We start from the raw sequence: 12,883 nt of genomic DNA on the forward strand, positions 1-12,883 counted from the left end.
AGCGACCTCCCCATCCCTCCGCATCAGCCGGCACTGACGACTGACTGACGGGAGCAAATAAACTTTCTGGTGTGTTAGAAAATCAGAGGAAATTTTCCTTGTAAAGAAATAATTTTTACATGCTCTGATGCAGCTGCTGTGGCTGTATACGCTCTGAGGCATAAATCGTGCAGGTTAGAAGTGAATTTCAGCAGGATTTTGTATTTTTTTGCAAGTTTCTTGTTTAGTTATTTTTATGCCATTCTATCATGTATCTTATCAGCGATTGTGTCTTACAAATGTGTCTAATGGTCCAATGTGGTGATTTTTTATGATGAAGTGTGAAACGAAACAGGAGGAGCTTAAGACTAGGAACAAATCTGGTAGGGTTAGTGATTAAGAATGACAGTTTACAAATGTAGCAATGGCTTCAGCAAAATTGAAAAGAACTTAGCTGCAAATCAGCCATTGGACAAGTAAATGGGCTAATTTTTATCTATTGGTATCTCAAAATAAACAGATTAAGGTTTTATTTTAAAGGTTATATTCAGTAAAAAGGCTCAAAGAGCAAGTTATTTGGCAGCAGAATCTATTATCCAGAAAAGAGAACCTAATGATGCCAGCATATAAAGTCATAGTGAGTGAAATGCTAGCACAAGATGCTGTACCAAGGGGCCGGCCCATGGCCAAGTGGTTAAGTTCGCACGCTCTGCTTCGGTGGCCCAGGGTTTTGCTGGTTCGAATCCTGGGCGCGGACCTAGCACCGCTCATCAGGCCACACTGAGGCAGCATCCCACACAGCACAACTAGAAGGACCCGCAACTAAAATATACAACTATGTACTGGGGGGCTTTAGGGAGAAGAAAGAAAGAAAATAAAAATGCTGTACAAAAAAGTGGAAAGGTTCTACTCTCAGAGTGGAAACTTGACGTGTTGTTGACATGTCACATGATGCTGAAGAACTTTTTGGGGTTTTTTTGGTAATAAACTGAAAACAATAGATTCTTTATCCAGGCTGATGAGTCAACAGATTTTACCACTAAATGCCATGCCAGAGCACTTATAAGATTTGTAAATGATGCTGATAATCAAGAGATTTTTTTTTCAGCTGCAAACAGCTTTTACAAAGAAACAAAGAGCCAAGCCATATTTAGTGTTTCTTCATATCTGGAATCAAAAGATCTGTCTTGGCAGAGTTGTCTTGGCATTTGAACCAATGATGTTCCCATCAAGAGTTGGCACCGAAAGCGTCACTGCTCTTTGTTTTTTTTTATTATTTTTTTCCTTTTTCTCCCCAAAGCCCCCCGGTACATAGTTGCATATTCTTTGTTGTGGGTCCTTCTAGTCGTGGCATGTGGGACGCTGCCTCAGCGTGGTTTGATGAGCAGTGCCATGTCCGCGCCCAGGATTCGAACCAACGAAACACTGGGCCGCCTGCAGTGGAGCATGTGAACTTAACCACTCGGCCACGGGGCCAGCCCCAAGCGTTACTGCTCTTGCAAACAAAATAAAACCAACCAAAAACCAACAAACAAAATCTTGGTGTTGTCACACACACTGCTTTCTTCACAAGAGGTGCTGGTGTCAAAAACACTTAGAGATGAAAAAAAGATGATGCTACAAAATGGTTAACTTTATTAAACAAAGACTAGTTGACTTGAGAGTACTTAAAAAACTGAGTGATATGATTCAGGAATTCCGCTTCTGGGTGTGTACCAAAGGAATTGAAAGTGGGAACTTGAACAGATATCTGTACCCCAATGTTCATAGCGGTATTATTCACAGTAGCCAAAAGATGGGAACAACCCAAATGTCCATGGATGGATAGATGGATAAACGAAATATGGTCTATCCATACCATGGAATAATTTTCAGCCTTAAAACGGAAGGAAATTCTGACAATGTACTACAACACAAAAACTCTGTGAACCCTGAAAACATTATGCTAAGTGAAATAAGCCAGACACCAAAGAATAAATATTGTATCCTTCCACTTAAATGAGGTACCCAGAATTGGCAAATTCACAGAGACAGAAAGTTGCCTAGTGGTTACTAGGGGCTGTGGGCAGGGGATAATGAGCAGTTAGGGTTTAAAAGGGACAGAGTTTCAGTTTGGGTGATGAAAATGTTCTGGAACTGGATAGTGGGGATGATGACACAACATTGTGAGTATACTCAATGCCATTGAATTGTATACCTAAAAATGGTTAAAATGGTAAATTTTATGTTATGTGTATTTTACCACAATAAAATTTTTTATTTAAAAAAATAAAAAAAAAGCTGTATGAAAACTTGACAAAGAGCACAGAAATCTCCTATCACATGCAGAAATCTGGTGGCTTCGTGCTTTGTACACGGGTCCATTGACAAAGCACCAGTTTGGCTGGGAAAGAGGCTGACCGAATCTACAGGATGGGTCATCTTCTCTAAATAGTGCGGACGCCTCCAATGATGGCCTTCTGACGGGCGTTTACCTGGGACGTGAGCGTCTTCCAATTCCGTGAGCATTTCGGGAAGCCATCCACAGACCTCTCTCCTAGACCGTCATGTCAAGTTCCCACTGGCGTGCTTTCCAAGTCTCTGCCGGCCCATTAGATATTGCTCATGTGTCCACGTGGAATCTACCTTAGGCTCCTTTCTTTCCATACAAAGTGGATAACACATGTGTTGCCCACTGGGAGGCTCTCCCCTCACCACCATCTTTCAGGGCCCCCTCTGAACGGGGCTGCAGTGCAGCAGCTGTGCACTTCCGGCCATCGCTCGCTTGCTGTGCAAAGCCTTCCATAAACCAGGCCTGGACTCCTTCCTCCTCCCTTGAAGTCACTGAGTGTAAACTGAGGGAAATGAGGTGAAGCCGGAGGAACGGATACCGTGGGAGTCTGAACCACTTGCTCGCACAGTTTATTGGTGCCTTCTGGACCTGCTTGAGCCCAGTATCATGTATATCACTTTAATTTTGAGTGGGATGCAACTGTGCAAATCCAATTTCGTGATTCTGTGGATCAGATAACACCCAGTTTATGAAGAACATTTGAGTTCGCTAATCGCAACGTTCCATAAATCAGGCATCTAGCCTTTACCAAGGTCCAGTTAGCAAGCCAGAAGCTGCTTTTCAGAAAGTAGAATAGTCATTGGCAGAGGATAGCATGGCCTCAACTCCAAGGGTCGTAGCTGTGATGCTTCTGTTGGGGCTTGACAGAGGCACCACACGGCATCTTCGGCTGACACCTAAGTCAGGCACCTGGATCTACCGGGCATAGCGCTCAAGTGCTAGGGCAGCTTCCATCACAGCCTGGACTTCTGAAGAGCCTTTTTTAGATCCACACCTACAATGTCAGAGTTACAGGTTACCCAGTAAATGAGTCAAGGCAACTCGCCCAGATGTGATATATGTTGGCTCCAAAATGCAAAAGGCACAACACCATACATTGCTCCTCTTTCTTCACGGTGTAGGATGTAAGGGGCGGCAACTTGACACTCATGTTAGAAGATACCTGACATTCCCCAGATCTCTGGACCTCTAGAAACTTTCCTGATGTGGCGGGCCCTTGATCTTCCATAGGGTTCATCTCCAACTCTCTGGCACACATATGCCTAAGACACCTAAGGTGCTTGCTGTTTCCTGCTCACGGTTAGCATAATGGCATCAGTTGAGAGTGTCAGCTTGGTGTTCTCTGTGTTGTTATGACTATCAAGGTGCCTCTGGACCTAGGAGTTTGCAGGAGAATGGCATAACCCAGCGACAAGACAATAAAGCTATACTGTTATCCTTGCTATGTAAAGGCAAATGGGTGTAACTTCCCATACTCACGGGAGCGTAAGAGAAAGCGTTGGCCAGTTCCGTGGCCACTTACAAGTTGCTGGGGTTTATGTTGATTTTCTCCAATAAAGATATCAAATCTAGTACTGCAACTGTGATCGGCATTGCCACATCATTGAGTTTCCTTTTCCACCTGCAAACAAGTGAGTTATAAGGGGATATGACTGGAGTCTCTATCCTTACGCCTCTCAAATCCTAATGATGGCACTGATCTCGCAATTTCTCCAGGACTGTGGTATCACTTTTGGTTTATAACTCGGCCGGGGAAGGAGGACAAGTCCAGGGGTTTCCAACTCGGCTCTTTTTACCATAAATACCCGACATGATGGTGGCAGGGAACCAATGGGAACTCCTGCCAGCTACTGAGTGCTAACCTCACAATAAATTCTGAGATGGGGGAAATAACCACATCACAAATCTGAAGGCCTCAGGAATGTGGCCTTTAATCTCTAAAGGCCTTTGGTGCTAATTGGTCTCCCTGGGTACTAACGTTCAAATTAACCTCTAGGGCTGTAGTGATTTGGACAGAGTCATTTTAATTAAGCTGGAACTGTGTTTCCCAGAATCCTCTTCCCTGCATAGTTCCGACTTAGTGTGGGCCACGAATGACATTTTGTACGAGATTTGGAAGGTAGAAGTGAAATGGGAGTCGTATCCTTTTTCCACCAGGAAGGTTGGTGCAGGGGCACCCGAAGCAGTTGCAGTTCGCTAACAATGACCCTTAATTGCCAGCTCACTTCATCGGCACGGGGCAGCAGCCAGATCCAAAGCTCCTCCAGCTCACACCAGATCCTCCTTCAACTTCTGTCACTCCTGTTCCAGGTGCAGGTTATCTCCCCAATAGTGTGCCAGCTTCTCTTGTAGGTCACCTGCATCATCAAAATTGGAGGCTTAGAGGCTGGCCTGGTGGCTCAGCGATTAGGTTCACACGTTCTACTTCGGTGGCCTGGGGTTCGCTGGTTCAGATCCCGGGTGCAGACCTACACATTGCTTGTCAGGCCATGCTGTGGCAGGCGTCCCACATATAAAGCAGAGGAAGATGGGCATGGATGTTAGCTCAGGGCCAGTCTTCCTCAGCAAAAAGAAGAGGATTGGCAGTAGATTTTAGCTCAGGGCTAATTTTCCTCAAAAAAAAAAAATTAGAGGCTTAGATGCAGCAAGAGATTGATGTGAGTTCTGTCCCTCCTGTGGGTTGTGGGTCTTCTTGACAGGGGCCACTTTATTCTTGCTTCCCCCACCTCACATTCAACCCAACTGTCTGCCTGCTGTCTTTAGGCTCCAGCAGTAGATAAAAAGACAACAGTCTTATATAATCAGCTCCCACAATTATGGAGGGTCACATCCCTGTAATACCTCTTGACCGTATATAATCATTCCCAGTAATTTTGTTTCTCTGATCTGATCCTGGCTGATACAGCAACTTTAAAGGATACACAGACTGCCAGTTTTCTTTGTGAGAAGAGAAGTAGGGCTCCGTCCATGTCTCATGCCCCTCTGTGCACAAAGGTAAATAAATCAATGTCTCTGGTAGGTTCCTTATCTTAACAAAGTGCTTATGACAGGTTTTGTTTTGTTTTTCTTCTTAGCAGTGTTGTGTAAATACAGAATCAGGAGCAGCTCTGTTGCTTGAGGAAGAGCGGAAGGTAGTGTGATAGATTGAATATAAAAATAGCCCCAGTTCTCCCCACTTTCTATCCATAATGCCCCTGGAAATGTGACTTTGCAGTGTCTATCTTCCCACCCCTTGAATCTGGACTGGCCTTGTGACTTGCTTTGGCCAATTAAATGTGGCAGAAGTGATGGAGTAGCTCTTGAAAGTCTCAAGAGAGCTTGCTCATTTCCTCTCTCACTCTTGGACCCACACTTGGGCAATGAGAACAGACCCAGACTCATCTCCTAAAGATAAGGGAGACCATATGGAGCACAGCTGAGTCATCCTGGCTGAGGTCCTCTTAGGCTAGCAGCCCCCAGCTGCCCTTCCAGTTGATCATGCACTATGAGCGAGCTCAACTGAGATCAATCAAGCCCAGCCCAGATCAGCAGAACCACCCAGATGACCCATAAGCTAATGAGAAATAAGTCTTTAAAAGCCATTATGTTTTGGGGTGGTTTCTTACACAGCACGTGGCGAACTGATACAGGCAGCAGGGGAAAAGGGACTTTTGAATTGGGTTTTGAAGAGTGGGTAGGAACTCTCCAAGTGGATCAGAAAAGAGAAAGCATTATGGGCAAAGGGAGCATCATGGGCAAAGAATGGAGGCACGAATGGCCCTGGCACCTTCAGGCAGTGGTGTGCTGGTAAATGTTCAACGCCCATCTCTCCATACATAGTTCTGATGAGAATGTTGGTTGATATTTTTGTTTTCATTAGTGAGTAACAAACTTTTTCCATAGGCCAAGTAGTAAATGTTTTGGGCTTTGGGGGCCATTCAGTCTTTATTGCAATTACTCAACCCTGCTATTGTAGTGCAAAATCAGCCACGGAACAATAAGTAAATGAATGAGCGTGGCTGAGTTGCAATAAAACTTTATTTACAAAAACAGGTGGTGGGCCAGATTTGGCCTGTAATTTGCTGATCCCTGGGCAGACGATCAACAAAACAAGAAATCAATCCCTGATTTATAGCGTTTGTTGACTTGTGTTGTAACTACTCCCACTGTGGCTGAATTTCATGCTACCAACGTAACGTCACTGTGCAGTAAGTAGCACACTGTTCTATACGTTTTCCACTAGATTGTACAACAGACTCAGAAAACTTTAAGAGAATAAATAATAGGATAATCTAGTAAACTAATTAGGGAGTAATGAGTTGTGAATATTTATTACCTTTGTTACTAATATAATTTATCTAATGGAAAATTTTTGTAATTTAATTTTTAATATAATCTAATTGGGTTCAACAACTGGCTGGCAAAATTCAGCTTTCAATCATTGCTTTCAGGGAACAGAGTATAATCCAGTACAGCCGGAACATGATGGGGGATTTGGGGGCAATGGGAGACGCAGCTGAAAAGTTTTTTGGGGGTCAGGCTGGGCTGGGCCTTGTGGGCCCGGTAAGAGGGGCGGTGTTTCAAACTGGAGAGTGATAGGATCCGACGGCTTGACAAAGGATCACTGTGCACTCAGAGAGGAGACTGCGTTTGCTGTGGGGAGCCTGAGGCAGGTGGATCAGTCTGGAGGCAGCGGATGTAACCAGAAGAGAAACTCTGTTGACTTGGACTAAGGCAAATGTGGGGAAAGAGAGGTGGGGAGATAGTTATTCATGAGTCAGAATGTACAGGATATGGTGAAAAGTAGGTGATGCTAGGACATGGGCGTGGGAGACACTAGGAGACACCAAGGATTGGGGCTTGAGCATCTGCTTGAATGGGGTGCCAGTCCCTGTAACTGCGAGCACTGGCGAAGGAGCCGGGGTGGGCAGAAGATGAGATGTTTGGTTTTGAACAACGCGGGTTTGATGAGCCTGGGGAGCACTCAGGAGGGGAGCTCCGGGCCGGGGACACATTTGGGAGAGAGGACCCAGGATCCTGCTCTTGTGGCTCCAGCTCATGGGAGTGTCCTCTGCCCTGGCTCTAGGCCACCCTGGAAGCCACTTCCCCCTTCTGGGACTCAATCTTGCCATTTGTAATGGGGTATTAGGCTCTGACTTCTGCGGCCGGCCTGAGTGTTGTGAAAAGCCCATGAGATTGGGATGGGGGTGGAGAGTGGGGGTGGGGGAAGCTGTTCCTGTCCTGTCCTTTGCCCGCTGGAGGGTGCCGGGGGGACTCTTGGGGGGAGAGGGATGAGTGGCCAGGGTCTTCATATTCCCGCAACCCTGGTGGGTCAGAGGAGCTAACCTGAGGTCTATGAGATGGAGAAAGGGGCTGCCACCTCCCCCAAACCCCTCCCCTTCTCCCCTCCATCCCCTTATCCGGACAGCCTGGCTGGCTGCCCCTTCTCCTCAGGTGTCCTGCCCTGTAGTCCCCTCTCCACTCCCCTAGCACATCCTGGGAAGCTGCCCAATTGTGTTGGCAGATGCCCAGCTTCCTCGCTCTGTGCCCCGCGTTCCTTTCCTCTGCCCCTTCCTCTCACTCAAGCCCGCTCTTAGGGTGCTTATATAAGGAGGTTCTTTAATAAGGAGTCTGCCGGGACCGCTGGCTGTGTGTCTGAGGGTAAGACAATGTGTTCCAATGGCAGGAACTGGGACTTGGAAGTCTGAGCCCTCTGGCTTCTGTCCTAGCTCAGCCGCTCCCAGCTGGGGGAGCCTGGGCACTTCACCTTTTCGTACCTCAGTTTCCCCTTCTGTGAAAGGGGTATAAGGATACCACCTATCTCACAGGGATGTTGTAAGAATCAAGTAACTTAAAATAGATAAAGCGCGGAGAAAAGCACCTAGCACGTATCAAGTACTCAATAAATGTTCGCTGGTGTCATCGTTCTCATTAACGTGTCTTCTCCCAGCAGCATTTGTAGTTAATTAAAGGCCTCTCTTCTACTACTTCAGTGACTCCCATTGTCTGCAACAGAGGTCCCTACCTGGTGTGCTGCTGTGTCAGGAATGGGCTACAGAGGGGCTGAGATGATGGCTCTCTCTGCTCTGGGGACAGCTTGGTCATCTCTGGCTATTCCATTTACTTCAGCATCCCATGCAGAATGATTGGAATTTTTAAGCTTGACATTCAAGGCCTTTCGTAACCTAGTGCTGGCATGCTTCTCCCCACCTGGAGAGCCCAGCACTCCTTGGCTCACAAATGCCTAGGCTTTCTCATACCCAGTGCCTCTGCATGTGCTGTTCCCTCTGTCTGGAGCACCCTCAGACAGCTGTTCTAAGCTGGGACAGCCCTCCCCAAGGGAGCCTCTCCAGACAGCACAGGCACACACTCCTGTCTTTCTCTTTGCTCCCCACACTCTTTGCACATCCTTCTATAACCATAAAAATCAAGCCTCCTGCTTGCCTGTACAATGCCTTTGAGCAAAGTGGAAAAACATACCCTGACCTCAAAATACTTTCTTCTGCCGGAAAACTCGTGGAATAGATATGCCAACCCTGTAACATCTACAATATGCAGGGTGCCTGTCCTGCAGGAGCCCTGATGACAGTAGAGCTGCCACTTGGGGAACAGTTCCATGTGCCAGGCACTGTGCTAAGTGCCTCACCTCAAATACCGTTCACAAAGCTCAGGAGGGGTTCAGTTCATTTTACAGCGGAGGAAAGTGAAGCTCAAAGGCTAAGACAAGGGTCATGGAACCAGTAGGTGGCGGAGCCAGGGTTGAATTCCAAAGCACTGAGGGAGGTAATCGCATCCATGAAGTCGTTGTCACCCAAGTTGCTGCTTACACATCTGTCCCAGACCTTAGCGTGAGCTCCTCGAGGCAGGGACCACATTTCACCCACTGCCAAAGCTCTGGAAACATGAAGAGTGGGCAGTACCATGTGTGTGTTGATGAGAGGAACATCTTCGCAGGGCAGTGGGACCCCAGGGGCTGGGGCGTGTTCCCTTGGGTTGTGGCTGAAGCTGGAGATGTTTGGACCAAGGAGTCCCAGAACCCCCCACTCCCCCTACTCCCTCCACCCAGTCACTGAAGGCTAACATATGATTTGGTGCCTACTTAACGTCTGCCCTTGCTCCTATGTCAGAGAAACCCTCTTCTAGGATCTGATGATTCCAGATGATTCCAGTTAGTCACTGAATCCAGAGTTTTCCGAGTTCTCTCTGTTGAAGGGGGGCAAGGTTTATATAGGAGGACGTTCCCGTCTAAAGGTCAGGGAAGCAGGAGAGGCCTATCAAGGCAGGTCTTAAAGGCATATCTGAGTTTTCCAGGAGGACCCAGAGCGACGTGAAGGATGTTCCTGGCAAAAGTGTGAGCAGAGGCTTGGGCTGGGGGGGGGGGGGAGCGGGGGAAGGTGCACACAGACACCTTCTTAGCCTGGGGGCTAGAGGAGGCTCGTCTTTGGATAGATGATTTTGAGTCTAGTACAATTCTTTACCGCTGCATAATGCCAGGAACCTAATTATGCCTTTGTATGTCTCTAATTATTGCCTTTTCCAGAGCTTTGCTGGTAAAAAGTGGGGTGCTATAAAAACAGCCCCTTTTCAAGCCCAGGGAGTGTCACATAACCTGTCAACCACCACTGCAATCTCTATTGCCCTAACAGGTTAACAACTGTCTCCAGGAAAAATAAAGAGGAGCTGACAGCAATGTCTTGGTTTCTTCAGTTGACATTCTTTTGGGGTAAGGTCCTGGGGGTCAGCCTAGCCTGGGGCATGGGAACTTCTTTATTTGAATGACACGATGATAGGGCCTAGGAGCAGACTCTGAAGCTACACTGTCTGGGTTCTAACTATATGACCCTAAGTGTCACTTAACCTCTCCCATCAGTTCCCTCACCAAAAAAATGATGCCTATCTCATAAGTTAATGTATGTGAAGCCCTTACACATAGACCATGTTAGCTATAACTTTTCTTACTTGTCCAGATATGTCAATGTAGCTCTGAAGAAAGGAACAGAAAAAGTCCTGATTCTCTGCTGGTCTTAAGGGAGGTTTCATTTGAAAGTGCTGCGTATCTTGCTGAGCAAACGATGTTAGGGGCAGGAAATGGCCCTCATCTGAGTCAGGGTTGTCTCTTCATGGGGAAGGCAGGCCAGCGGTGAAGTCGAGGACCCACAAGAGGGTAGTAAGCACCTCCTTACCTGAAATGACGCTCCTCTGCCTCCACTCTGCCCCAGGAGGTGCTGTCATGCTCTAACCCCTCCAGTCCTTCCCGTGTTTACATGTCTTGCTCCCGCGTCACTGTCTCCCCATGAGCTCCATGAGGACAAAGACCCTATCTGCTTTGTTCACCAGTGTCCCCAAATTACAGAGACGATTCTCAGTAAATGTTGAATTGAAGGAAAAGGAAGGATTTAGATTCTCTCAAAGGTAAATGAGTGCGCTGAGGTGGCCAGTCTGTGTTGGCGAGCCCAGTCAATGAACGGGTTGATGAGAGCTGTGAGCCTCTGGGAAGGGCAGTGGAGGAGCTTGATTGAGGCTGGCTTCCCGTCCTCATGGTGACAGCCACAACTATTCTCGGGCATCTGCCTCAGCCTCAAACGTGGGGAATCTGGCTTTCAATGACTGACATACAACCTGCACATTTTAAAGATATTTTATTAAAAAAAAGAAAAACCAGGGGCCGGCCCGGTGGCGCAGCGGTTAACTGCACACGTTCCACTTCTTGGCAGCCCGGGGTTCACCGGTTCAGATCCCGGGTGCAGACGTGGCACTGCTTGGCAAAAGCCATGCTGTGGTAGGCGTCCCACGTATAAAATAGAGAAAGATGGGCATGGACGTTAGCTCAGGGCCACTCTTCCTCAGCAAAAAGAGGAAGATAGGCAGTAGTTAGCTCAGGGCTAATCTTCCTCAAAAAAAAGAAAAAAGAAAAAAAGCCCAACTCAAGAACTCTTGGTTCTGGGACTCTGGGAGTAGCTTAGGTCTGTGGGGAGGGTGGAACCTGGAAGACAGACGGTGTGGGGGCCTCTGATCCCTGGGAGGAGAAGCAAGATCCTAGGGAGGCTGACAGGAAGAGCCGCCTTTCCCCAGGGCTCAGCCCCTCTCTGCGGCCTGGGCTTATCCGTTTGGAAAAGCCAAGTGGAGGCCTCAACCCCCAGTAAAAGGCAGGGTGGGCAGTTTTGGAACGGGCCTCAGACATCTAGTCAAACTCACCAACCAGTTAGGAAGGAGAAGAGGGTGGCCCGGGGTTCGATCAGGCCTATGGGCACCCTCCCCGAAGGTGGGGTTCAGACCACCCTAGGGAGGCGGGCTCAGATGGGGAGACGCACCCCCAAGTAGGGCGCTGGGCTCAAGCTCCTCGGAAGGAAAGGGCCCTGATGGGGCGGGGCCTGGAGGACGCCCTAGGCAAGACTCGGGAGGGCAGGGTAGGACCCAGACTCCCGGAGCTCAGTGGACCTGGGGGGCGCGCGGCAAAGCCCGGATGGGCCGAGGCGGAGGATTGTCCAGGACCGGTTCGGGCCGGGCGCGCACGCCGCCCCGGCGCTTCTGCTTGCGCAGCAGGTAGTTCGAGTACTGCACCTCGGGCATGGCCAGCTTGAGGCAGGCCTCGGTGGCCGGGCCGGCGCCGCCGCTGGGCAGGTCGTAGCCCATGATGTCCACCTTGCGGCTGGGCTGCCACGGCTGCAGCTGCTTGGTGCGGATCTGCGTGGCGGGCCGCAGCACCGGCTGGGCGCCGAAGCAGCGCCGCAGCAGGCGCTCGCGGGCCTCGCGCAGCTCGCGCGCCTCGCGCTCCACGCAGGCGCGGCCGACGCGGGCCACGCGGCGCCAGAAGGTGGCGTTGAAGTGGTCGTAGAGGCTCTCAGAATGAACCTCGTGCCGGACACCACAGAACCACCTGCCGGACAGACCGGAACCACCTGCCGGACACGCCGGAACCACCGGCTCGACCCGCCGGAACGACCGCTGGACATGCAAACTCACCTGCCGGCTACGCCGGAAACACTTGGCGAACACTCCGGAATCACCTGCCGGGCATGCCGGAACCACCTCTCAGATATGCCAGAACCACGTGCCAATGACCCCGGAAGCACCTGCCGAGCACGCCGGAACCACCTGCTCGACTCGCCAGAACCACCTGCCGGACACGCAAAAATCACCTGCCGGCTAGGCCACAACCAGTTGGGGAACACTTCGGAATCACCTGCCGGGCTTGCTGGAACCACCTGCCGGTCATGCCAAAATCACCTGCCAACTACGCCAGTACCACTTGGCGGACACTGTGGAAACACCTGTCGGGCCGGCCGGAACCACATCTCAGACGTGCCAGAACCATGTGCATGAGATGCTGGAACCACACCCCGAACCGACGGAAAACACCTCCCAGACCCGTCTGAACAACCTGCCGAGCACCTACCTGACATGCCCAAATCACCAGCCGGGTATGCCAGAACCACTTGGCGGACACTCCGGAATCATCTGCCGGACATGCCGGAACCAGCTCTCAGACACACCAGAACCACGTGCCGGAGACGCCGTAAGCACCTGCCGAGCATGCCGGAGCCACCTGCTCGACTCGCCAGAAACACCAGCCGATCATTCAAAAATCACCTG

At 49.4% G+C, this 12,883-nt stretch overlaps 1 protein-coding gene across 1 annotated transcript in view; it reads right to left on the minus strand.

The window, feature by feature from the left end:
- Nucleotides 1-10,918: 10,918 nt before the first annotated feature.
- GAL3ST3 (galactose-3-O-sulfotransferase 3) overlaps nucleotides 10,919-12,883 on the minus strand; it is an 8,460-nt gene continuing 6,495 nt past the window's right edge. The window contains exon 4 of the mRNA XM_070565553.1: nucleotides 10,919-12,129. Coding sequence (XP_070421654.1) covers nucleotides 11,720-12,129 — 410 coding nt within the window. The 3' untranslated portion in view covers nucleotides 10,919-11,719. The remainder of the gene's footprint in view (nucleotides 12,130-12,883) is intronic.

The sequence above is a fragment of the Equus przewalskii genome, chromosome 11 (genome assembly GCF_037783145.1).
Source record: "Equus przewalskii isolate Varuska chromosome 11, EquPr2, whole genome shotgun sequence".
Lineage (NCBI taxonomy): Eukaryota > Metazoa > Chordata > Mammalia > Perissodactyla > Equidae > Equus > Equus przewalskii.